The 27847-nt window shown below is 40.9% G+C and overlaps 2 protein-coding genes across 2 annotated transcripts in view; one reads left to right on the top strand and one right to left on the bottom strand.

Moving 5' to 3' along the window:
• mag (myelin associated glycoprotein) overlaps positions 1-10167 on the bottom strand; it is a 100964-nt gene extending 90797 nt beyond the window's left edge. Inside the window, exon 1 of the mRNA XM_048260245.1 lies at positions 10058-10167. The gene's annotated coding sequence lies outside the window, so the exon portion shown is untranslated. The remainder of the gene's footprint in view (positions 1-10057) is intronic.
• A 14531-nt stretch (positions 10168-24698) lies between these two features.
• ankmy2a (ankyrin repeat and MYND domain containing 2a) overlaps positions 24699-27847 on the top strand; it is a 107344-nt gene continuing 104195 nt past the window's right edge. The window contains exon 1 of the mRNA XM_048260735.1: positions 24699-24911. Coding sequence (XP_048116692.1) covers positions 24845-24911 — 67 coding nt within the window. The 5' untranslated portion in view covers positions 24699-24844. The remainder of the gene's footprint in view (positions 24912-27847) is intronic.

The raw sequence follows: 27847 nt of genomic DNA, 5'->3' as shown, positions 1-27847 counted from the left end.
TAGGCTACATGTCGTCTATTAACACCTTCCACCTAACCTACAGCGAAAGTGGGGGTCGGCTGTAATGCGTGTGAAATAGCACCATTGAGTAGCCTATCTTGAAATAGCCTTAAAATCGTTCCGGTGTTGTGTGCCTTCTGGTTTCTCCACCTACTGGTTTCCTTATTGGCGTGCATGCGCTGCAGCAGTTGTCAGACATTCACAAACAAGTTGTTTTTAGGCGGTTTGAAGTTAAGCTTTTCATACGCCATGGCTCGGCTACATTACAGCCACTCAGACAAAAGACATGTAAAAAAAAATATATGTTTTGAAAACTAGCATTAAACTGGATTCGATCCCGCAAAAAGCAACACACGCGTGACTCTCTCCATCCTGATTCCCTACTCTTTGAGCCAACTAATATGTTACTGCGAATCAATTAACTATTGTAGGCTACCATTAATTAATAATGTAGGCAACACCCAGGTAACATGTTGTCCAGGCTATCTGAAACAAGGGGTTGCCTCTCATCTACAACAACTGGTTACGTTGGGCTGCTACTGTCGTCAGTGCACTGTGCACAGTAGGCCTATGCTACTCTTTGTGGTTGATCAACTAAAAATAAAAGATGTATTTGGTGATGACGTTATTGTAGGCCTAGTAGACCTAAATTCTGAGAAATGAAATGGTACGAGAAACGATCTACATAGCGCACAGTGTTGCGCGGTCTGCCCGAAATTAAGCGGTCGCCCGCGGGTTATGAGTCATAAACAAAACATTTTAACGATATTCGGGTCATTTGCGGGCGGGTCAGTTAAAATTAATTAAATATATATTTTCTACAAATAGGCCTACTTAAAATATCACGAGAAGGCTAGTATCAATACAGTAAAGCATCAATACAGTTAAGTCAACAGTAAAGAAGCTGAAGACGCGAGTTAAAATAATAAAGACACCCCTTCAGGAAAAGCGATATAGGCTATGGGAAATATTGGGAAAAGTTCTTAAAGAAGATGACAGTAGTACAAGTTATGGTCTATGTAGGCCTACTTCTTGCGAAGCCATTTAAAAGTATGACAGCCAAAACGGGCAGCCTGCAGGAATAAATGTTATGGCACAGACTACACAGCCATATCTACCGGTATGTATAGGTTTGCGCATGCATAAAAGTTACCTTAGTTCGTTGTGTTTGTGAGTTTAAACAGTGGATGTGCTTTAGTAAATGTGCTTTGTGCTTCATTCAGCATTTTAAACCAGTTCTTACGCTAACGTTTTGACCAGCAATGTATCTCTCTTGCCTATACAGTGATGGCCAAAAGTATTGGCACCCATGCTAAAGTTGACTGAAAAGAGGAATATAAAATCATCTTTTGGAAATTGATCTTAATGCCTTAAGTGAAAAATGAGGAAATATCTAACCTTTAAGGACACCAATTTTCTTAGTGAATGAATAATGTATCATAAATAAATAAATGTTCTTCCTTAAAATACAGGGGTCATAAGTATTCCCACCCCTATGTTAAATTCCCATAGAGACAGGCAGGTTTTTATTTTTAAAGGCCAGTTATTTCATGGATCCAGAATACTGTGCATCCTGATAAAGTTACCTTGGCCTTTGGAATTAAAATAGCCCCACATCATCACATACCCCTTCACCATACCTAGAGATTGGCATGGGTGTTATTTCAGTTAGCCTATTAGCTGGTTTGATGCTCATTGAGCACAATGCAAATCAGATGTTCCCTGACAAATTTTCGAATATCTTTGTCAGGGAACATCTAACTTTTAAAAACCATAGGCCTGGTAGTAGCTCAGACAAGGAGTTATAAGATAAAGGCAATACCATTTGTGTCACCTAATGCAGTTCAGTGAATTAGCAAGATACCATCAGAAGCCAACAATCAAAAGCACCTTATGGCTGAATGCTCTCCCCCTGTCATAAAGCTGTCTGCGTGTTGTAGGCTAGATTTGGCGTTTTCTTTCTATCTGCTTTTACTTTTGTGAGTTGTGACCACCTAGGCTATGTTATAGACGTTCTATGAGGTACCAGTGTTTAGCTGTGTCACAAAACAATAAGCTTTGTCAGACTACTTTTAAAATGATATTCAGGGCTATATACATTTTAAACATTCGGGGCTGAAGACCCGACAAAGCCTTGTGTTAATTCTTCAGATGGAAAGTGTCAGGAATTTTCATACGAGAGACGCTCTCATTGGTGGTTAGTATATGGAGTAGGGAATTGACAGCAACATATCCAATCACATTATGAGAGATGCTGAATTTAACATAAACTGCGATGTTTGATTTTAAATTAATACAAATTTAGCCGACTGTAAGCTGGCAATAACGGGGTGCTCGATGTTTTCAGTGGGTGCCGAGAGATGAGCACCCACGGTATCGGGCGCCTATGACAAGCGATCTCAAGGGTTGCATCCATTACAAACAAACATGCAATGTGAACGTCTGGGATTGGGGAGAGCACTAAATGCTCTTCTGAATAAGCACGAAGTCATGCCTTTAAATGAAAAACACTCTTTAAAATAAACACTAATTAAGTAAACTTGTGACCATCAAAAATCGTTTATCGCCTGTAACTCCGTGATAACAGGACGTAACAGGAAGGCATTTGGCTGAGCAATGGAGGTTAATATGCTCTATATTTTGTCCAAATGATGTCTGTCTATCATCGTTGCACTCGGAGAAAACCAGAATGTTTAATTTGTCCCATGCGTTTCTTCTACGGGCTGCAAACGGGATTCACTCGCCGTTAACCAAATATTTCTTTATTAGGGCAGGGCAGGCATATTTCTGGCTATTAAATTATTTCTAAACCAGTCTGCTAAAGTTTGTAGTGAAGTCTGTGTAGGGTTTTCCAGCTCCATTTCTTTTTACGAGACACCCTGCTCACTTGAGACCTCTGCCGTTTGTTGCAGCGTCGTTGCAGCGTCACTGGAAAAATACAAATTAAAGTTGCGTGATGCCGCGTGATCCCGCGCACGGACCGCGAGTGAAGCTGGCCAAGTCGAAGCACTGCCCACTGTACCAAACCGATTTTTTTTCCCTCCGTCTTCCAAACGGATCAAACGTCCAAACGGATCAAACTCAACACGACTCAACACATTACTTCATATCCCAGGCCTATAGGTGGCACTGTTTCTTTACAGTAATTGACCAAAACTTTCGCGCTGTAGGCTTTACAAACAGAATAGGCTACGACGAAATGGCTAGTGCAAGGAAACCAGAATTGTTTGTGTGGACTGATGGTGAACTGTCAACTGTAGTCAACTGTAAAACTAATAAACTTCATTTTTACGGTTTGTGAAGGGTGCAGTCCCGTCCTTTATTTGGCTAACGCAGGTAGGCTACAAATAATCACCTTTACTTTCTTTGGTTGAAGGATAGTCCGCGATTCACATTAGTTTTGGCTATCACTGCAATTAGGCTACTAAACACAAGGCCTACCCAAGTTCTAGTATAGTTCACATTTATAATATTGCTATAAAACCTTCGTTAGTAACAGTCAATACTTTTGCCTGCATCAAATCGTGCATTCGCATTCAGTGCACTACCATCGGCTTAACATGAGTTCTAAGCGTCTTTGTATGCTCATATCTGATTTCACTAGACTGTGAATGCATGTATATATGTTGTAAGGCATGTCAAATAAAGGAATGACACTGGCACTACGCACAAATTAATGTAAACTTACACCGCACTTCCCTAATAACAGCAAGCAAAACCTCTGCGTTTAACTCAAAAAGCGTCTCTGTGTAGACGGGCCCTTATTTATTATGAACAAACCATTTATAACTGTGTGAACAAATGCTTTACTGATGATAAATTATGTATGAACAAGAAATTACTAATGATGAACAAACCATTAACTAATAAGAAACAAAGGCTTAATAAATGATGAATTGTGTGTCGTTTTTATAAAGTGTTACCCTACGTTGTTCAAACTCCTCTGTGTTTTTGCCCTTTTGTCACTGGATGAATGTGCCATGATTTGAACTATGAAAACTTGCAGCCTGCACTCACTTCACAAAATTGTGGGCTTTCATTTTTGTACAATGAGCACACAATTAAGTAACTTTGTTACTGGCTCGTTGGGTCGAGTTTTGAATCTAGTTCAAAGATCATTCCGCAAACGTCCACAAAATTGGAAAATATGGACATACCTGCAACTTTCAGGAATACATTGGACTTAATTGATGTAGCAGTCCTAACTGTCATTTACAATCAGTAGCCTTTATCTTGTACACTATCCTATTTTAATATTATTATGTATAATCCATTTATCATCATTGCATTATTTAACTGAATCATTGTTAACTACTGTTTTTAATCTTTTATCTCTTTTATTTATATTATTTTCAATTTTACAGTCATGGAGCTAACCAGGCTTACATTTCACTACCTGCTTTACATTGTTATAACTGTGATGTGACAAGTAAATCTATCTGAATCTGAATTGTATTTTTAAATTAACTATCAAGGTATAACAAAAAATGATGGACATCAAATAAACTCACTATCATTACAAATGGCAAAAACATCTTGCATTTTTAATTTCTTGTTTTATTGTTTAATTATTGTATGATGTTTGTTCATTTGCCTATTTTATCCCTATTTTAACTGACTTTATATTATGTCTCCCCTCCTCTCAATCCTTTTAATTTTGGGCTCCTTTTCCACTTATTTATTTACAGTTACTTACCTCTCTGCCTTACTTGTAAAGCACTGGGGGTCAACTCTTGTTGTTTCTAATGCAGCACTAAAATCAGTTTAAAGCAGTCTTAATCAGTTTCCAAAATCATTTTGGTGGCATAAACTCGTAATAGGGTAAACAACACTTCTACCGCACTCTTAGAGGGGCCACATTGCTTATAAAAGGACTAAGTAAGTTGTTTGTACCACATAGGAATTTGATTTGATTTGATTTATTTAATTGTATCAAGAAATGCCTAACACATGCACAGACATCAGATACAATCGAGGATAAAAACACAATAAAGTCCAGGGCTTATTTCAATTGTGGTCCTCAACACATTACACCAGGACAGGACAAGACACTCACAGAGTGTGTGATAATCATTGACATAGCAAACACATTTTTCTTAAATAAATAAAAATGAGCTACAGCTACCCTCAGGCCTTGATTCTCTTTTTAAAAGAGTTCAGGCTGGAAATGACTTTAATTTGCCTATCTAACTTGTTCCACTGAACTACACCTATATAGGTAAAGGTTCCTTTCCCTAGCAATGTCTTAAATATATAAGGACACAGATCTGCTATGCTGCTACGAGTGCAAATATTGTGTGTGTCCTTTACCTTAGTAATAATCATGGTCAGCCTTGACATAACAAGACAAGACTCAACGGGGAGCCAGTTCTCTTATTCTGTGCTATTTGCAGTCTCCCTTTTAGTCTGTTTGTTAGGCCTTCAAACCAGGAAGTACATGCATATTCAAAATAATTTACAATTAAGGAACACACCCCTCCCACCTCTAGTAGGCTGGTACAGTAGGTGGAATTATCCAGCAAGCAATGTGTAAGTAAGCCTACAAATGCATAGAGTAAGCCTACAAATGATGTCAATAATCCCTGATCGTGAAAAGTTACCGATTCCTCAGTCTATGTTCGTAAGCCAAGTGATACAATTTGCTGTCTAAATAAAGTGACTTGCCTTAGTTATTAATTAATAATGATTAATGATGATTACATAGCCTAATCAGACCTACAAAGTCATATAGGAAATGGGCCAGAAAGGGCTACTGTGCACCATGTGACAGATGTCACAATTAAAGGAAAATTCCGGTACTTAGCACTTTGAGTCCCTTTTCTGGTTTGTTTTGGATGACCTAGAGTGGTGGACACCGGAATTTTGACGATTGCTCCTGTCTCGACTTTTCTGACTCGTTTTGAATCGCCTTTGACTACTTCAGAGTGGCTGCCTACTAGGGCTGGGCGATATGGACCAAAAGTCATATCCCGATATATTTAGGTTGAATATCGATATACGATATATATCCCGATATTGTTTCCGCAAAGTTAGAGCTGTAAAATGAAATGTTCAGTCAAATATGAGTAGTTATTGAAAACTCACTACTCAAATAACAATAAAATGTAAACATAAAACTGGAGTGACTTTTTTTTAAATCAAAGCTCCGCAAGGTGCACATTTAAATAAAAAAATATCTTAATAAAAATAGCCTATAAAATAAAATAGGCCAATCTTTTTTCTGAAATAAATATATTTCTATGAGAAAAGTAGCGTGCAGTTTCACAGCAGTGCAGAGAGGGGAGCAGTGTTCATCTTCATCTTCAGCCCACACTGGACATATGGCAGATAATAAAAACTTTGCTAAACCTGATGAATAAATAAGTTGTTAATATCTCCACAGTGGAGGGACAATAAATAATAGTTAAAAAGAGTAGACAGTTCAACCATTCAAAAGGCTAATGGATGCTGGGACAAAGCTTGACAGGGCTCTATTTGTCCTTAGTGTAGGTGCTCCGTATCTGTGGCCTGAGGGTAGGAGGCAATACTGACTGTGTAGAGTGTGTGTGATGTCCAAAGTGATTTGTTTTGCTTTTTGCTTAGTCCTTTTGTTGTATATGCTGGTGAGTGATTCCTGCTGTTGTCCAGTTATTTTACTGCTCAGTTTGATGATTCTGTTTAGTGGGTTCCTATGGATGTTGGACAGTGCTCCAAACCAGGAAGTGATGTTGAAGGTGATTATGGATTCAATGAAACATCTGTAGAATGCTGTCAGAACGGATTGGTGGACCTGAAGTTTGCAGAGTTTACGTAGGAAAAAGAGACGCTGCTGACACTTAGAGTAAATGGTATCGGTATTTGTTTTGAAGTTGAGTTTGTGGTCGATTATTGTCCCAAGATATCTGTATGTGTCAACCCTCTCTATCGGCTGGTTGTTGACAGTCAGAGTGGGGATGGTGGGAGGGGAGGGGGGGCTTTCTGAAGTCTATTATTAGTTCTTTTGTTTTAGTGATATTGAGATCAAGGCAGTTCCGGCTGCACCAGTTTGAAAAAGTGGCCAGCTCAGACTGTAGCTGATCGGATGAGTTTGTGGAGTCCATGATGACAGTGTCTTGATGTATGTAATGTCTGGGTTTGTGCTTCTGCAGTTGTTGGTGTAGAGAGTGGAAAGAACTGGTGAGATGACAGAGCCCTGTGGAGCACCTGTAGAGATCCTTCTGGATGAGCTGAGGTGGCCGTTAACTCTCACTCTCTGGTGTCTGTCTGTCAGGAATGAGAGCACCCAGATGAGGTGGGGATTGACTTCCATCTGAGGTGGGGATTGACCTCCATCTGGATAAGATGTTGTCCCATTAGATGGGGTTGCACAGTGTTAAAGGCATTCGAGAAGTCTATGAACACCAGCCGTACAAAGGACTTGGGCTTCTCAAGGTGGGTATAGGCTCCATGCAGCAGCGTCAGTGTGGCGTCGTCTACCCCTCTGTGATGTTTGTACGCAAACTGAAGTGGGTCAACGTACTTACTGACCTCCGCCTGTAGTTGTGTGATCATTAGCCTCTCAAAGCCTTTCATGACCAGGGATGTTAAGGCCACGGGTCGGTAGTCATTGTCGCAGGTGGGGTTACTCTTTTTAGGCACAGGGCATATGATGGAAGATTTCCAGACTGAGGGGATAGAATGTTCAGCCAGTGAGCAGTTAAAGAGGTGGCAGTAGACACCGGCAAGCTGGTTACTGCAGGCCTTCAGCAGGCGGCCACAGATCTGGTCTGGCCCTGGTGCTTTATTTGGCCTCGTCCTTCTCAACACCAGCTCAACCTCCGCCTGCTGCTGCGAGTAGTCCAATTTCTCGAACCTGCAGTAAAACTGGTTGAGGTTCTGGTCAATGCAGTCTTTTTCCCCGGTGGTGGATAGAGCTGAGTTGTTGTTGGGGAGGCCAGCTAGGGTTTTGACTCCTTGCCATGCATCTCTTGGCTTACCTTCCTGGAAGAGTTTCTCAACTCTCTCCTTATATTCCCTCTTTGCTTTAAATTGTTTCCCTCTTTGCTTTTAATTGTTTATTCAGTTTATTTTGAATGAGTTTGGACTCAATTTTATTTCCAGAGAAGAATGCAATTTTCTTTTCATTTAGAGTTGATTTCAGGGCTTTTGTTATCCAAGGCTTGTTGTTACAAAATACCGCATTTAAAATATCGTATTTTAAAATATATCGATATATCTTTTATATTGCCCAGCCCTACTGCCTACAGGCATGCACAAACATGTCCTTAAAACAAGCCTTAACGTTTGTTTTCAAAACTGTGCAACTCACCGAGTGGTTAGTGGTGTTTGTTGATGTTCCAAAACAAGTAGCATAGCGAAATACAGTTTCTGTCGTGTTTTATTTGGAATTTTGTAAAATCCCATTGATTTCTGTTGGAAGACTCATTGCACGTTGATATTACTGCGCCACAGGGATGGATTACTGCACGGGCCTACCGGGCCCAGGGGCCCAAGGGGTCAGGGGGCCCTGAAGCCCAAGCCTTTGCATGGAATCATTGCCTCAATATTAACACATCAGGATGTAGGCTATGAATCTGTTTGAATTTAGAATTGGCCATCCCCAAAATGTACCAGAATACAGGAAATCACATCAAACAGATTAAAATTTTTCTGGGGGAGGACCCCCAAACCCCCTCTCCGACATATGCAAAAATAACTCGGGGGCCCTTAATATATCTGGGCCCAGGGGCCCGAATGTTCATAATCCGTCCATGCTGCGCCACCGTCTATGCTTCAGGCTCTAATATTTAGCGGAAGTTTATACGCGGTTGTGAGGTGTATAGTTCCACAATAGCAAATAAGACGGCTGGAAATCATACATTGCACCGATATATTTGATTTTAATAATCAACGAACACCACTAACCACTCGGTGAGTTGCACAGTTTTGAAAACGAACGTTAAGGGTTGTTTTAGGACATGTTTGAGTAGGCCTGTAGGCAGCCACTCTGAAGCAGTAAAGGCGATTCAAAACGAGTGAGAAAAGTCGAGACAGGACCAATTGTCAAAATTTCGGTGTCCACCACTCTAGTTCATCCAAAACAAAACAGAAAAGGGACTCAAAGTGCTAAATACCGGTATTTTCCTTTAAGAAAATATATAATATAGTATAGGCTTCTCCTTAAAGGTGCAATCAGGGATTGCACAGGAAGTTTGTGTTTATATTTATATTTCAATTTATTAGCAGACGCTTTTGTGCAAAAAACATTCTTTTTTAACCAACCCCTACCTTCAGTATTCTGAGAGAAATTCCATGCATTTTTGTTTGGGGGACAGGCTGCCGCCACTTTGTTTGTATCCAGTTTTTGGAGCCTGGGCTGCCTATAGAGACCAGGTGTTTTTTTTTACAGTGTACACATGGAATGGGCAGCTATAGTTGTGAGGAGAGGATTGCTGAATGTGACAAAAATGTTATGGGCTTGAAATTGTGTAAAATCCCTGACTGCGCCTAATGTAGAGGCCAAAATGTATCAGCTGTACACTTGCTTCACCAACATACAGTAAACTATAGGACTCTGAATATGTTATGGTGCACATATAGGCTAGTGCACAAAAGGCTCTCTGTGCCCTTGGTGGTTTCCGGTGGAGCCAGGTGTGTCTGAACCTGCCGCTATTGTTACTGTAATTAGTGTCTACACAGACCCAGTTGGGTGTACACTAAGGATTCAGCACTTTACAATAAAGAAGTATTTATGCATGTGTTAAAAGGAAGAACCTTTCGTGCACCTAGTCTATTAAAATAAAGCGACATCTATAGGATAAAGGGACATACACAACAGGTTTAGGAACACTGTATACAAGGCCAGATTAGATGTCTAGGGGTGTGGAAATTGTTTACTTCATTGTCAAATTTCTACCATGACCAGCCGTTTTTTAGTACATAATACACATATGGGTTGGTAAAGATGTGCAATGTGAGCCATTCAATGTTACAGTAATAATAATAAAAATAACTATTCATTTTAATACTTAAAAAGCACTGTTAAATGTTTTGCAAGTTATAATCATTTTGACAGTTTATATAAGATCAAAGAGCTTACCTTCTAATGATATTTCCCTGGTAGTCAAGCCTGAAATACAAGCAGCACCATATCATTGGCAGCCTTGTGCTATCCAATGGTTATTGCTTCTGTTCCCTCCTTTACAGGTCCAATATGTTCCATCACCCCTCCCCCCAACACACACACACACACCCTTATGCATTCTCTCTCTCCCAACCACAGATACACACACACAGACACACTCTCTCTCTCTCTTCTTCTGACCCACTGAGTCAAATACAATGCCTGAATAGTATAATGTTAGTACTGATTTGATGCCACTGGAAACTAGATCTACCGCAGAGCAGTTCAAAATATGACCGCCCCCCAGTCCATTTTTTCCAGAAAAATAAGTCACGCTTGTCAAATTGTTCCTTTTTGTGTGTGTTTGTAATTGAGTGTCTGCAGAGTGTGTGGTTGTTTTTGTGTATATGTGTTTTGTGTGTTTTTTTGTGTGTGAGTGTGTGCATGTGTTTGTGTATGTAGGTGTGTTTGTATGTGTGGGTGCATGTGTGTGTATGTGTGTTTATGTGCGTGTCGTGTGTGTGCATGTGTAGAGTGTGTGTGTGTGTGTTTTTGTGTATAATGTGTTTTGTGTGTGTGTTTTGTGTGTCAGTGTGTGTGTTTGAGTATGTAGGTGTGTTTGTATGTGTTGTAGGGCTGGGACAACGCGTCGACGTAATCGATGACGTCGACGCAAAAAATACGTTGACGCAAAATATGCGCATCGATTTGTCAAGCATAACGTGTGCCACTAAACATTTTTAATTTTACACCTTTAGTGTTCCCACACGTTGACTAATCTGTGGCTGGGCGGCACGAAATCAAAACCAGCCACCACACATTGATGTTCTATGTTGATGTTAATGTACTATTTAAATTAAAGATAAGATAAAATCATTGAGCAGCGCTTTTTTTACGCACACAGCCTTTCCTTGCCCCGCCCGCTCTCTCCCGCTGCCCCTCCTCTGCATGTGCATTTAACAAAATATTCACGATTGTTGAAGGATTGCTGTTGCCACATAGAAGCATTGCAAAGAACACGGCGGGCTAAATTGCTATTCCGCTAATCCGCTTAGCATCATGACCATGCTGCGCAAATTTGTTCAAAACTGCTGTATTAAAGTTAACTCTGCTAAGGTCTTATCACAACATAGTACATTGAGGAGACTGAACTAAGTTAAGTTATACAATCAAGCAGTATCTCAAAGCTAACGTTAGAATACTGTTTGGATGTCAAGTTTAGCATGCTTACTTACAGTTGCTTGTCAATTTCGTTACTCATGCAGGGCTCATTTTATTGACTCTGACACTGAATGTTTGCAAAATCCTGCTGTAAATGGAAAAGTGTTTTCCAAGACTCAAAAGTGCTTGTCCCAAGGAGAAGTACAAACCGTTATTTGAACTAACTACGTTATGAATTGCATCCACACATCAGCAGCCTTTTAACTGTGTTAATGTTACAATTGCAAGGATTCCCTCACAAACGTCTTAAAGTGACAGGCACTCAATTAGACCTATACACTACTGAACTTTATTGAATGCTACCTCTGACTAAGAATGCATTACTTTGCACTTGCATAGTTTTTTATTTTGGAATTTTAAGAGCAATAAACATTTATTGCAATGTTAAGGAATTCATGTTTTTTCATTCAGATATGTAAATCCAACATGTATAAGTTGCTATTAGTCAATTAATGGGGAGATAATCGACAATCGAATCGAATCGAAATCGAATCGGACTGAAAAAATGAATCGTTAGATTAATCGATGCATCGAAAAAATAATCGCTAGATTAATCGTTTAAAAAATAATTGTTTATCCCAGCCCTAATGTGTTGCTGCATGTGTGTGTGTATGTGTGTTTATGTGTTTGTGTGCGTGTCGTGTGTGTACATGTGTAGTGTGTGTGTTTTTGTGTGTGTGTATGTGTGTTTATGTGTTTGTGTGCGTGTCGTGTGTGTACATGTGTAGTGTGTGTGTTTTTGTGTGTGTGTATGTGTGTGTGTGTGTGCGTATGTGTGTGTGTCTTTGGGCTGTATTTTGGGAACCAGCGCATGGCCTAAAGTTCGTTTCCCACCCGCGCAAAGTTTAATTCGGTATTTTGCACGTTTATTTTTCAAACATTGCGCCCAGGGGTGTGGCAATTGACCGATCCCAAGCCCCGCCCCCTTTTACTATGTCACAATGAGGACTTCGGAGGACCTCGGTCAACCTCGGTCAATTTTGAATTTTCTAGTGTCCATTCTGTATGACAATACACCGGTTATGCGAATGCTATGATGCTTCTTTTGCGAGTAGCCTAACTAAATAACTAAAGAGCTCAAAAAGTTCAAATATATACCTGGGGTACTTGTAGAAGTGACATCCGATATCCTGACCGCGTGTGAAACGTTAACATACATAGGCCTAACTTTGCACAACTCTGCTACTTTTCAGTAAAGAAATCTGAGTGTGTACGAAAATGTTCCCTTTATTTGTGTTCATCACTACACACAAAAACATAACTAAACCTGGTTTCCACTGTTGAAACGACAACATAAGCCTACGCAAAAAATTATACCTACCGGTACCTTGCAGGAACTGAACTTGCACACTCATACGATTGGAAGACGTGCAAATAGGCTACACGTATCGCCTTACACACAACAAGAATACTTTCAGCTTTTAGGCACAGGCTACCTTTCCATGTTTAATTTGGGATAGAAGACTGTTCACAGAAATAAGCTAACAATTATTTTTTCAACAAACGCAATAATAGCCTACTGTGATGCATTTGATGGCTGAACGAGATAGCCAATGTCTTCTAAAGATCAAATCATGTGCCGATTCAAAACTATGCCTTGCTGTATAGGCTATGCAGTCTTGAAATCGCCAATATTAGGCCTGCTACATTGTCCACATTTAAATTAAGCATAGCCTAAGCGGGCACTGATGAAGTCTAGTACAAGACAAATCACGTCTGCAATTGCTCTTGATAGTGTCTGCCTGCCATGCAGATATGTCGTGCGTGGGGTTTAAACTCGGATAGATCTAGTGGTTTCTTTTCAATACACTTGTATCATGTTTATCTGAACTCTTCCTTCTAAAGCAGCCATTCAAAATAATAAGTAGGCTACCGGCCTACCGAAGCGAAGCTATCTCCACCCCCCAACATGAGCTGCTTATAGGCTAGCCACTCTCCCAAGTAGTGTGGGAACTTTGGATCTGCACTTGGTCCCGTCTTCAATTAATCCTCAAAATATGGTTAGATTTTGTTATGGACACATCAACACCATATGTTTGCACAGACCTGTTTATTGAATCAGAGTCACATCTGCAGCAAATAAGGTAAACTACCTGCTCGTGATAACGTGCTTATCCCCAGTTAACATGCATCCCATTAAGATCCGTAACACCGGATTGGTTTCAATTTGTAGTGTTCCACCTCGTTGATGACAGTGGACATTGTGAATGTGTCCTTCCGCATACTGAAGGCCTTTCTGGCCTCTGTTTTTTGAATATATCAATATTACTTGACGCCCAGAAATCCAGCATACACTGTTGCACTTGGCTAAATGGGGGTGCTGCGTCCCCATGTTGAACACGTGTTCTCGCACACTTTCCTGCAAACTTGTCCGACTTAGCAACAGTAACTATAGGACTGACAATGGGAGGTGGGGCATGGGATCGGTCAATTAACAACCTAGGGAGGGGCCTGGCGCGTTGTCTAAAAATCGCTATCGTACACCACCTAAACCTGGTCAAAGGTCAATGGCGAGTTGTTCATATGCTATTTTAAGAGCGCATGTCAACAGTCATATTGGCAGGTGCACGCACCATACTTCTATCATTCATGAACGCACACCAGCGCACGTCCATGCAAAGCATTACAAATTGCACGATTACAATGGGAAACATAATTAGAATAAAGATATTACGAAATACTGTACATCTCATGATGAGTAGTTATTCACCATCAAATTTTGCAAATTGGTAATGACGGATAAAAGTGATTAGGGGAGAGGCGAGACACGTATGGAGCACAGCTGAAGACGCACTGTCACGAGATATAAGCAACTCCTCTGCAGGATAAATGTTGTTTTATTCAGTCATTTGAGCAATATTAGGGTAAATGTTGCTTTTTCCAGCCTGTTTTCAATGGCATTGTCAATCAATAGTGAAAGTAACTGCATATAACTGTCTTGTCATTGACTGACTCCTTGGTGAAGTTAGTTTCACTTTGCCAATGAGTTCAAATAATAGACGGTTGCAAATGCGTGAGGGCTATGCTAGGTTTTAGTAAAGTATGGTTTAAGAATGACTATTCCATACGGTCTCGCAAGCAGCCTCCTTCAAATGCGCCATTGAATGCCAAAATACCGATGCATTTATTTGACATATCGCGCTTTGCGCTGTTAAAGGGAATGACAGATGTCATTCTCATTGGTTTAAAATGATGTTACGCCCCAAACCCACCCATATGACTTAAAAAACCTAGGAACACCTTGTTGCGCCATGCGCTCCACGTTTGATAACAAAACCCCTCCCAATGTGAACTGGACATCCTACTAAATTTGAATAGACTTTTGACAAGTGACGATGCACTTTAGAATGTCATGATAGGGCCCTATATGTATGTATACATAAATAAAGTATAAGTATAAGTATATATACTTTTTTGATCCCGTGAGGGAAATTTGGTCTCTGCATTTAACCCAATCGGTGAATTAGTGAAACACAAGCAAAATTAGTTAAAGCAAATCAGGTAGTTTAAAACTTTAACTAATTTTGCTTTAACTAATTTTAAAATTAGTTAAAGCTAATTTATTAGTGAAAGCAAATCAGGGAACCACCTACTCTTTGCAATAAGTGCCATGGGATCTTTAACAACCATGGTGAGTCAGGACCTCCATTTAACATTCATGCAAAGGAAAACATCTCCTGCGGTACAGTGTCCCTGTCACTGCAATAGGACATTGGGATTGATATTTGTTTGGTGGCTTTTGGCCACAGGGAAGACTGCCACCTACTGGCCAGCCACCAACACAACTTCCAGCAGGAACCTACTCTTCCAAGGAGGTCTCTTATCCAGCAGTGCAGTCCATATGGGCAGGTGGGGCAGCGAACTACTTGAAGCATCCTCCACAAAAAATAGTTCCTCAGTAAATCATTGCTCCAAGACTATTTTTAATAATGTGATTGTCACATTAATTGTCTATAGTTTCTGTAGGCTTTCCAACTATTTTTGGTCTATTGACATCCACTTTTGGATGATGGTGGCGATTCTCGTTGAGTTTAATGTGTGTGTGTTAATGTGTGCAATGTTGGGGCAGGGCACCTCAACGATTGCATTCCTCCATATATTTATCGCATAACCCTGGCGGCTTTAATAAGGATTGCAATCCGTGCTAAAAGACAGTGACAGGGATACTGTACTGCAGGAGATGTTTTCCTTTGCATGAATTTTAAATTGAGGCCCTGACTCATCATGGTTGTTAAAGATCCCATGGCAAACAGTAGGTGGTTCCCTGATTTGCTTTATTTATGTACATGTAACAGAGGTCGTAATTTGTCCGCCGCTCACGGCCCTCGAACCCGCCACCTCGACACTCACCGGCATGGGAGTCGAACACTCTAACCACTGAGCCAAAAGCCCAGGCTCCCAACTCAGCGGTAAGAAGCGTTCTTAAGGTTAGGGCTGTGAGGATTTACACGGGCAACTAACACGCTAGCTCAGTTCGCCTCCGTTACATACATAAATACATAAAGACACACACACACAGGAGGTTTAGTTCTATGTTTTGTCCACATGATGTAGGCCTATGTCTAATCATTGTTGCACTCGCAGAAAACTGGAATGTCTCTCCAAACTAACTTTAATCTCGATGTGTCGAAGTTGACATGATATTTCAACTTTAAAGTCGACATGTCGAGTTTAATCTCGTCATGGCAAAAATATTTTTTTTTCATGTGTCGCCCTAATACTTCGTCGTAGTAACTAAGTACAGTAGTAATACCAGTGCTGTAATATATACAGTAATTTTGGGAAATTCATATCCTGCTTTAGCTACAGCCAGGATAAATTTGGCTAGGCTACACAAACTTGCATAAATAACCACTGACAACTTGTTATCAGTTTGAAAAGCAAGTACATTTATTCACTCTTGTTCATTTAGAAATTCTTGTGTGCTGCATCCATAGACCAACGGTTGCAGTTAGGCTGATCCACCACCAGTAGCAGAGTGAAGCAGCACCTAACAAAAATAAAAGAAAAAAAAATAAACAGTGTTAGATAAAAATGTTCAACTGAAACTGAAGGCTACTTACAAGTGAAACTTTATAATAATCATAGAATATATATACTGTATGTTTTCTGAGTTTACTGTCAAAATGCCAGGCTGAAGATGGTGTTAAGCATAACTCAGTTTTGCAAGGTAGCTGCTAACTTATTTAACGTTAGCTGGGTGAGCTCATTGATGCCATGTTTGCAGCAACAGCCATTCGCGCTGTTCGAACAACGGTTAATGATAGTCAGATGTGACTTAAAGTTAAACTCACAAAACCATACATGATTACGAGGAGTTACATAAATGTTCTAGCTGGACTGGTAAACCTCCACAATAACGTTAACCAGTTGACAGAATGACAGCCTACTAGCAAATATTTTGTAAATCATATGAATATAATAAACTGTAACTTCCTGAGAACTGAGGTAGGCCTAATTATAAATGAGACTGCCATATACTGGCATAACGTAACGTAATGTTAAAACATTAATTAACAGCAACTGATAGCTAGCCTAACGTTAACGTTACTTGACACAACAAGCATGAATGAGTTTGTAAGTTAGACAGTACGATGTGCATAAACTGTAAACATGCCCGAATTTAATGTAGTACAATTTCACAATGAAACATTAACGTTAGATAAATAAATGCTTGCTTACCATTAAGGTGGAGCGGCGAACTTGACAGAGAGCTGAACACCATTGGTCTGACTGAACTGTTGCTCAAAATTATCTCCCGCCGGACCGTTTAAACGTCGTCGCGCAGTCCACTACTTTTCAATCACCACGTCAAGATTTCCCAGTAAACCATAAATCTGTGACTTTTCAATATCTTTTCAAAATGATGATTTGGATGGAAAATCAACATACTGTATCAATGTCACCTTGCTCTCTGGGAGCTTAACTTTGTATTTATGTGCAAAAAACAAAAAAAAAAAAAACAGAAAACCTCAACTGATTTTCTGCCATGTTGGATTTTTCAAAAAGCTGACAAGTGAGGGTGTCATGAGCTCTCTCTCTGCCTGGTAACACGCGCTGATTGAAGTCTGATGACCTCCACCTGTTCCTGCTCTGCTCTGCCTCACCCTCGTTTACCTACCAGCTGCACTGCATTCACCACTCATCATGCCCTGTATATAAAGCCTTGCTTTTCAGTCCACACTTGTCAGATCGCCTGCAACCAGCACCAGTTACCTGCCTGTTTTGGAAAAACGCCTCTGACTCTTTTGCCTGTGATCCCGACCCGCCGACTACTTCTGTGTTCTCCAGCCCGGTAATCTTGACCTGCCTTCCGTCCCTCTTCTACGAATACCGCCTAGTCCTTGACTGTACTGCTGCTTCGTTTCAATTGCTGTTGTGTGTGTGTTTCCCCCAGGACTTCCCGGATCATCCAGCTCCTGCCATCGCTGTTCGGCTACTGGGGGAACACACACACGCAGACTCTTGGAACTCCTGTACCCCCGAACCCCTGAAACCCCTTAACCCCCCCAACCCTTAAATAAACTTTTGAACGTGACGCTTTTGTGGTCCTCGTCCTGTTTGGTGTCTGACAGAGGGAGGAGTCAGATTTATATTACTGTGTAATACAGCAAAATGTTATTACTGTAGTTTGACCATTTTTCACCATAATTCATAGCGAAACCACAGCAACATACTGTATTCACAAATACAGTACACATTTCTCCCAAAAACAGCAGTGAAGCTGAGAAAATCACAGAATCTTGTTACAGTGTACCTGTATGGAAAATCATTCACTGTGATAACAGATCACAAACCATTTCTTACTGTTTCTCTGTATAAGCCAATAAGGTAAAATTGTGTACCTGACAAGTTTCGGCTACCTTGCCTCTGTAGCCTTCAGAAGGCACACTATCGCCATAATAAACTTCTCACCTGGAAAACAAGATGCGCTGCGTAGCCAAACTGCTGATGATCCAAGGCTCCGTGCGCTGAAAGAATGAATTAATCAGGGATGGCCTGAAAGCATAAAGGACCTAGCTAAAGACCTGCGTCCATACTGGTCTTTCAGAGACAAACTTGCTATAGAGTCAGGAGTCATCTTCAAGGGCAGACAGGTACTCATTCCAGACTCCATGACTGAAGAGTGAAGACATTCTTACACAACAACATGTGGGCCACCAAGGCATAGAAAAAACACGCCGGCTGGCAAGAGAAAGTATCTATTGGACAAAGATGAATGACAACATTGAAATAATCTACAGATAATGCAGTGTGTGTGCAGAGCATCAAGATGCAAACCCAAAAGAGCCTCTCAAACCGCATGAAATACCGACCAAACCATGGCAGTCAATAGCCTTTTACCTTTTTGAAGTCAAAGGCCGCCACTACATGTTGACTGTAGACAGATCAAAATATCCACTTGTAGATGAAATGCCCACTCCAGTATCCAGCCATGCAGTCACACAAAAAATGCAAAGATACATGTCCTTATTCAGACGACCGGACAAAATTCTGACCTCCAAAATCCTGATAATGGACCACAGTACAGGTTACAAGCTTTCAAGGGACTTGCAAAAAGAATGGGGATTAAGACACTTCACCAGTTCACCCCACTATCCCAAAAGCAATGGATTTATTGAAAGACATCACCAACACATCAAAGTCATTGTGAAGAAAACACAGCAAAACAAAGGTGACCTCCACATAGCTTTGCTACAAGAGCGACCTATTGACAGCAAACTGCCTTTACCTGCAGAACTGCTTTTTGGTAGGCATGTCACCACCCTACTGCCAAGCCGAGCAGACCCAGGTAAAGAGTGACACCGACAGCAACTGGCTCGCAGAGCAGCTGTGATGAAGGAATCCTCCACTCAATCCTGGACAGCATGTGACCGTATGGAAAAAAGAGAAAGACATGGCACCCAGCAGTTGTCCGGCAAAAGTGCAAAGAGCCATGGAGCTACATTGTTCAAACACCAAATGGAAATATGATTAGGCGTTGCAGGAGTCACCTATGCGGACCGTACAACACACAGATGCAACAGACTGTGAAAAGAATCCACTTTGTGGAGCCACAAACACTGGATAAAGGCCAGGAGGGTTACAGTGATCAAACACAGACCGCATTTTCCTGTATCCTGGAAATACAGAGTTCTCGCGAGAGCACAATGGAATTTGGAACTCTGGCCAAGAACAATGATGCATGTTACTTTTACCCCAACATTCCGGGGAACCAGCTAAACTGATGAAGACAGCGCTGCAACGCTGGAGGACAGTACACATTGGTCGTAGTGTTATCCGATTGCGTCGAAGTCCGAATTCATTCAGAGTAAACATGGTCTAGTGTTATCCAATTGCGTGCAGTGAAATGTTTAAATGCATGCTTGTTGCCGCCCCTCGAGTTGGGCCATTACATTGTTCTTGGCAAGACCCTTAATCTTTCTAGATTATCAGGGTCTCGATTTTCCAGGCTAATCTTCCTGTGGATCTGAAACAAATGAGGCGTGTTCGTCTTCATCTGTGCAGATCTGACTTGATGTGATGCATGCTGGGTATCACATCAAGTCAGATCTGCACAGACAGGGACGGATTAACCATTAGGGCAACTGGGCACTTGCCCAGGGGCACAGGACCAGTAAGGGGCCCTGGACACAGTCAAAATATTATTTTATATCACCTTACGAACAGGAATCACTTCCCTAATCATATGCAGATTTGTGCAACTCTTTCGATCAAAATGTTCAACCACGTCAAAAACCGTGTCTGTAGCTGCCTTCACAAATGCCGCCCTGCCGTCAGCTCTACACTGACACGGTCAGTGAGTGAGGGCAAGCTAGCACGTCGAAATATTTCATAACATCAAGACTAGGCTATTAGTCATGTCAAGATGTCATTTTAGCTAACGTGGTTAGTGGTTTCTCGAACACAATTGAGCAGTTAGTCCACACTTCAACAAGCCATAAACATGAAAACTGTTTAAACTTTTTAGAGGTAGAGACACTAAATTAAGTTTTGAGTGTAGTGCAGTAAGCACATAATTTAGTGGATTTTTACGCATGGAGCGAGCGCATTCGTGCCTGGTATAGGTAACAATTTAATGCAGACAAGGCTTACATGCTATGAATATGACACGTTTTGGCGAGACGAAGCTAAAGGTGAAGATATCTATTACTGGATCAGCAGGTAAGACGGAATGTGAGAGTGCCACTCGCACCCCAAAGCACAACCAGTAGGCTACAGCTTTGAGAACCACCGATGGGCTGCTTAGAAATACTTTGTTGTAGTTTCTAGATGATAGCCTACACAAACAACATTGATTTTTGTCAGTTAAACCCTTTATCAGTGCAGATTTAGCAGAATAGGTATCCTCATTTATTGTGATGTCCAAGTTCCATGTTAGTGTTTGTTTCACGTAGCCTAAGCATGCAGTGTGGTTTGGATGAGCCAGACGCTGGCAGCTTGACTGTTTTCAGCTTAAAGTTTCTGTCTACAATTGCGTGAAAAACATCCAATTAGTTGCCAGAATTCAAAAAAATTCCTCGGGGGAGAAACCCCCAAATTTGTGTATACAAGTCCCATTAGGCCTACCAAATTTCAGCGTGTAGGCTAGTTGATCAACGCTTAGCATTTAACCTACTTCCAGTTATCAAACTTTTTCAAAATGGTAATCCATGAGAAAAAAAACAACACTAAACCATATCTGTAGCCTGTTAGATTGAGTGTTTATATGCGCTGTAAACATTGGGTGTCCTTCGCGAGAGTGAGGTTGACCATGCGGGGAGGGAGGGGGTGCCCATTCCGATTTTGTGCCCAGGGCCTGTGGTCATGTTAATCCGGCCATGTGCACAGCAGTGGCGGCTGGTGGTATTTTTTTCTAGTGAAGCAGTTCTGAAATTATGACCCCCACGGAAACGAACATTGTGCCTAATACAACTACCAAAGTTGATGTCACATGATGACATTGAACTGTCTGCAATAGCATAAACAAAAGCTATGTTGTTTGATCAGTCAGAGAGCTCAGAGTAATTTGTTGAGAAATCAAGACCTGTTTACCACCATCTCGAAGTACAGGCCACAAATGGGGTGTAGTAGGCCTAGGACTGGACAAGACAGTAAACAAGATTTATGTATTATTATTACAGTGCATGAAAATGCACTGTACTGTTCTTCCTAGGCAACAACTTCTTATTATTCCGCTTACCACTTTTTCCGTACGCTATTTCTCTTGAACAGTTTAACTTAGAAACTTCATTCAAACTTTGTAACGTAGGTATTCAAACGGACGAAGCTGCTATGTCTTTTCAACTTTGAAACTTGTATACTTTTAAACTATTAAAGAAAAACTTTTAAAAAATCCCCCATAGACTTAACATTGCCGATTGTGACATCATAATACATGTCGTTAAGCAATTAGAATCCTATGGCAGGTGTTCAGGCCACCTGGATCAACTGCCAGTCTCAGGCTTTAAGCATACAAACTGGCCCTATTAAGACTACACATCCTGTTCAACTGCTTCCTCTGCCAAAAACTGTTTCAAAATAAAAGTCCTCACTACAACATTTCACTGTTAAACAATTTAACCCTTTAAACTACTGAACTTTTTAACTGTTCAGCCATTGTAACTGTTACTTGTCATCATCTATGACTCATACCCACTGTAGCTAGTTAGCATAGTTAGCATTGCTAACATTGTTAGCATTTTTAGCAAAACTGCTAAAAATGACTAGCTAAGTTAGGTAAGTAACATGGTTAGCATAGTAAGCATGTTAGCATTGTTAGCATGCTAGTTAGCATAGTTAGCATAACTACTAAAAATGATTAGCTAGGTTAGCTAAATCACATGGTTATCATAGTTAGCATGTTATCATTGTTAACATGCTAGTTAGCATAGTTAGCATAACTACTAAAATGCTTAGCTAGGTTAGCTAAGTCACATGGTTAGTATAGTTAGCATGTTAGCATTGTTAACATGCTAGTTAGCATAGTTAGCATAACTACTAAAATGCTTAGCTAGGTTAGCTAAGTCACATGGTTAACATAGTTAGCATGTTAGCATCGCTAGCATAATTAGCATGTTTAGCAAAACTCCTAGAAAATTTTAGCTAAGTTAGCTAAGTAGCATGGTTAGCATAGTTAGCATTGCTAGCACTGCTATAAAACATTAGCTTAGTAGCATGGTTAGCATAGTTAAAAATCTTAGCATAACTGCTAGCAAACATTAGAGCCATTCCAACTTGCAGTTATCGTCAAATATCTACTTATACACAGCCATTAAACTATTGGAATATCAACATTCATTAAACTGCTATAAAACATTAGCTAAGTAGCATTGGACATGCGCGGCGGTCATAATTATACCATGACTGCTGCTCTGGCATATGTTTGACCAACCAGTTTGTTTCCGTCACTGCCTTCTCTACAAAAGTAAAGATCCACTTGGCATTTGCCTCCTGATACATTGTACTCTAAATCAATCAGTGTCTATTTCGTTTTTAAATGGTAGTTGAAATTTAGCTTCAAGCAGATTGTTCTGAATTGTCTTTGACAAATATACACATCCATAACATAGGCTAATGTTATCATAACACATCAATGAACTTACAGGATGGCTACGTTGAGAAGCTGCACTTTCTAATGCATAGCCTAGCCTACAGTTTATCAAGTGTATCCTTACCGTAGCCAAAGTAGCACCCACAAACTGTGTTAATTTCACAGGAAGTCTCTTGGTCTCCCCTCTGCATTCACTCATAGGTCCTCGTTTAAAAAAACTGTAAAGAATCCTGTAAGTTGCGGTCAACGATGTTCATCGCCTGAAACTTCCGTCGAATCCATCTTGCTAGGACTTGGCGAGTCACTAACGTTAGCTGACTAGTGGGGAAGACCCCTAGCTGATGTTAGAAAACACAGAGCTACACACAATAATCCTAAACGAAACGTTCTCCCCTATACACAGAAAAAAATCCGATGTACCTTACAAAATGAATGTAAAACAAATTGTGCGAATGAATTACACAATTTATAATGAAACTGTAGTAAAGTCACTGAAGGCAACTGAAATGTGATGGCAAGCTAATGGACAGTGATTGGCCAGAGTGTTGCGTCAATCATATTCAATGGCAGGAAGTGTGAAATTCTGCCCAATCGGTCACTGCTTCACGGGTGGGACTTATCTGCCATAAGCAAGGGTGCAGCTACCCATTTTTGAGGAGTATGCAACAACAATATTGGCCCCCCCCCAAAAAAAACAAACAACTAAAGCAAAACAAAAGGCCAATAATTTACACTATTACTGTACATTAGTGTCTATTGAATATGTTTTTTTAAAGAAATGCTGCCAATCTGATGTTTAACTTGATGTTATACTTGATTGATAAATGGTGCATTACCACTTTAAGAGAGTCTAAACGGTTCTCATAACGTCCTTTTGCCAGTTATTGCTCACAATGGATAAGGCTGATAGGCACTCTAGCCTTGTTTGTTTGCACCACATTGACAACACAATATTAAGTTATTACAAGGACCCTTCATTGTTAGGATATGGAAACATGTAATGAGTTGCTGCTAGCATGACATTTCTGTTTGCAGTTGCCCATTAAAAGTGCAGTATGAGCATGCACCTAGCTATCTGAATGGAATAGGCTATGTTTCAATCGGCATTATGCTTAACAAACGCTAGTTAGTATATTTGAAAAGCCTCCAAGTACAGACGTCATCACTTTAAATCCTACCTGTTGCCTTTCACCGTCCACTTATTTAACTGCTGTTGCATCCCTTGACATGCCATCTCCTTTTCCCTCTTTCTTTTTCTATTTTTAGTCGTCAACAGCTTTTTTTTGCTGTATCCATCTTTTTCCATAGACGGCAACTACTCGTAGGCATATCTGCTCGCCCAGCACTCACGGCGCCCCCACTCCCTCTTCTATGTCAAAATTCTATGATGAAATCTTATGAGATAGGGCGCCTACTCTAGCCTGTTAGTCCTCTAAAATGTTATAGAACATTGAGAAAATGTTGAAATGATTCAGAAACGGACAGCAGTAGCTACATATAGAAAATACCAAATATATTATTTTATTTTCAATGGGGAAAGATATCTATGGTAGTGAAGTAAAACGAAAAGTTGGTGAAGCAGTCTGATTCACTGTAATTCTCTGTTCCACCGCGGGTGCAATGGCGCTGTTGTCACTCATAGAACTGATTTCAGGAAAACAGCTCGTGTTTGTGACTGTATTTCTGTTTCAAGAGTAAAATTGGGATAATTGTATATCACATTAAAATACGGAATATTTTACGGGAAAATACTAAAACGATTTGATGACGATAACAACGTTTTGATGAACCGCGAACTTCGAATCTGTCTTCCAGCTTCAGACAGGACTTTTATTTTGACAAACTGAATTTCGGAAGTTATTGTAGGGGAAGTCGGGGTTACTGATGGATTACAGCAACCCATGCTGCAGCAACCACTGATCAACTCAATTTGATAACATCAAAGTTCTGTTAACTGTTAACATTTCTCATCAGACACATCAAGCGAGAGTACAACAGCTGCAAGTGAAATGTCTGCTCCAGCAAAGGGGGACCTCAGGGGCGCGGAGAGGGAATTGTTACTGGTTATTGCTGCAGGTAACGTTAACGTTAACTTCACCTATGAGAAACGGACAGGGACTGGACAGGACATGGCTTCTGTATGTGTTGTGTGCAGTTTACGTTATGTCTGACATAAAACTTAAAGTAGGCTTAACCAAGTTAATTAATAAAGTCGAGTTGGGATACAACATTATTCGGAGCAGTATTGTTCTATATATCCTACAGGCAAGGTTAGTAGCGACATTTTGCTAAATAGCCTATCCTTACGTTAGCTGCTTAGCTGCTACCTTTCAGTCGTCTTGTATGATGAGCTTAACGAAACGTTAACGTTACGTTATAAGATTCCGTTTGAAGGGTTGTACTCAAGTGTAAATTAGCATTTCAGATACAGGACAGTTTACTTTTCTAGAAGGCTAGTGCTAAACCTTAAATTAAGTTTTTCTGTTCTCAAGGGACGATATGCTGTAGTGTGCAAAATACCCGTCAATGTTCGGGGGGGTCCCCATCTCCCGATTGTTGCGCGATACCGATGATCTTTTTTTCACAATAGCATTAGGCCTATAAAATTACAATATTTCATGGATGCAAGTGTAACGTGGTAATTGGGTACTAACTGGTATAAAACCCGACTAGGTCACTCTGGGAATTTCACCCAGGGAAGGGCTTCAAACTAACTTTTTTTCACTAGGAGCACAGCACAGTGGCCCCCAACTGAAAATTTTAGTTGCGCAACCAGAAAATTTTGGGGCACACACCGTAAATCAATATGCTAACCAAATACTCACATTTATTTTAATTTACACTGTATCACTAATAAATACTTTGATAATACACATAAATTACAATGTGGGCCCCTGCCGTGGCGCAACTGGCGGGCGCACCTGCACCGTACACCAGTGACCCGGGTTCGATTCCCGACCCGTAGTCCTTTCCGGATCCCATCCCGACTCTCTTCCACTCACCTCCTGTCATTCTCCACTATCCTATCACATTAAAGGCAAAAAGCCAAAAAATATATAATTAAAACAAAGAAATCACAATGTGCTGTTTCAAATTCAGTGTCACATTTTATATTTTACTGTGCATATCACGGCATACTCTCTGCTTGAGGCTAAGATTGTGTTTAACTAGGGTATTGTGTTTAAACTGCGAAGTGCCTGCACTGTCGGCAAACTTCGTGTTCCCCTCAGGTCTGGGGTAGCGACTGCAACATTCGCGTTTCATTGAGTTCGTCTCCTTATAGTACCTCAACCAGCTGAATTCTCACAGCTGGAAATTGTTTCTCCTCTTTGCAAATTAATAGATTGTCTGCATGCAGATTAATTTAAAACTTGTTGCAACAGACACTGCATCAATCCATAGTGTATTTTATAATGCTACTAGGCTATTTGCTTCATCTTACTCTTTATTCATTTAGGCTATTTATTCCTCATCTTCTATCCTTCACAGTACTTGTGTAGCGCATTCTCACCAGCAAAGACCTGTCACCTGTCACTCATCGTCGTAGGGGAGGTTTTTGGCATCATTCCCGCGTTATAATCATCAGCCAATCAAGGTGGTCACTTATCAAGCTCGTGCATGAGTAATGACGTCAACCATAGCAACGAAGACTCACTCTTAGTTTAGGAGTTGGCATTTTTCCTTACTAAGAGTAGGTCTGAAAGGCTTGGCGCCCTATCATGACAGTCAAAAGGGCATTGTCACTCGTCAAAAGCTTATCAAAAAAAGTCAAAGTCAGCTTTATTGTCAATTTCTTCACATGTTCCAGACATACAAAGAGATCGAATTACGCTTCTCACTATCCCACGGTGAAGACAAGACATATTTGACCAATTTTAAGTCCAAGAGACAAACATAACATTCAAGTAAACAAAAAGTAAGTAAATAAGTAAATAAGAGGGCACATATAATAATGAAAAATAAGAGCAGCAAAATTTTGTCCAAATTGTGCATAGACAGTCAATAAAATACTAGTGCAAATACTGTAAAATACTATAAAATACTGTTTGACCTAAGTAATAAAGAAGAAAGTGGCATAGTGGTGCAAGTTATGTAAGAGCAGCAGAAGTGTTGTGTTTTCAGGACAACAACACCAAGTTGTAAAGTGTACAAGTGTGCAAGTGTTCAAGTGTGCAGGTGGAGTAGTGCAGGCGGCCATTGTGGGTCCAATGTCCAGGATGTTATGTAGCTGAGGGTGGAGGGGGAGAGGAGGGAGAGTTCAGCATCCTTACAGCTTGGTGTATGAAGCTGTTGGTGAGTCTGGTAGTGCGGGAGCGCAGGCTTCTGTACCTCTTCCCAGAGGGCAGTAGATCAAACAGATTGTGAGCGGGGTGACTTGCATCACTCACAATTTTGGTCGCCTTGCGGGTGAGGTGGGTGGTGTAAATGTCCTTCAGGGAGGGGAGTGAAGCACCAATGATCCTTCCAGCTGTGTTCACTATGCGCTGCAGGGCTTTCCTGTTGTATTCAGTGCAGCTTCCGCCCCACACAGCGATACAGCTGGAGAGGATGCTCTCAATGGTGCCTCGGTAGAATGTGGTCATGATGGCTGGTGGAGCACTTGCTCGCCTGAGTTTTCGCAGGAAGTACAGGCGGCGCTGAGCTCTTCGCCAGTGATGCAGTGTTGGTGGTCCAGGAGAGGTCTTCACTGATGTGCACCCCAGGAATTTGGTGCTGCTCGCTCTCCACCACAGCACCGTCGATGGTCAGTGGCAGGTGTTGGGTGTGACCTCTCCGGAAGTCAACAACAATCTCTTTGGTCTTGCTGACGTTCAGCAGGAGGTTGTTGTCCCTGCACCACGTGGTCAGATGGTCGACCTCCAACCTGTATTGAGTCTCGTCGCCTTTGGTGATGAGACCCACCAGAGTTGTGTCGCCAGCAAATTTCACTATGTGATTGTTGCTGTAGGTTGCAGTGCAGTCATCGTCAGCAGGGTGAAGAGCAGCGGACTGAGCACGCAGCCTGGGGGCCC

The sequence above is a fragment of the Alosa alosa genome, chromosome 13 (genome assembly GCF_017589495.1).
Source record: "Alosa alosa isolate M-15738 ecotype Scorff River chromosome 13, AALO_Geno_1.1, whole genome shotgun sequence".
Taxonomy (NCBI): domain Eukaryota; kingdom Metazoa; phylum Chordata; class Actinopteri; order Clupeiformes; family Clupeidae; genus Alosa; species Alosa alosa.
The sequence above is the reverse complement of the archived record's forward strand: the minus strand, read 5'-3'. Positions and strand labels throughout refer to the sequence as shown.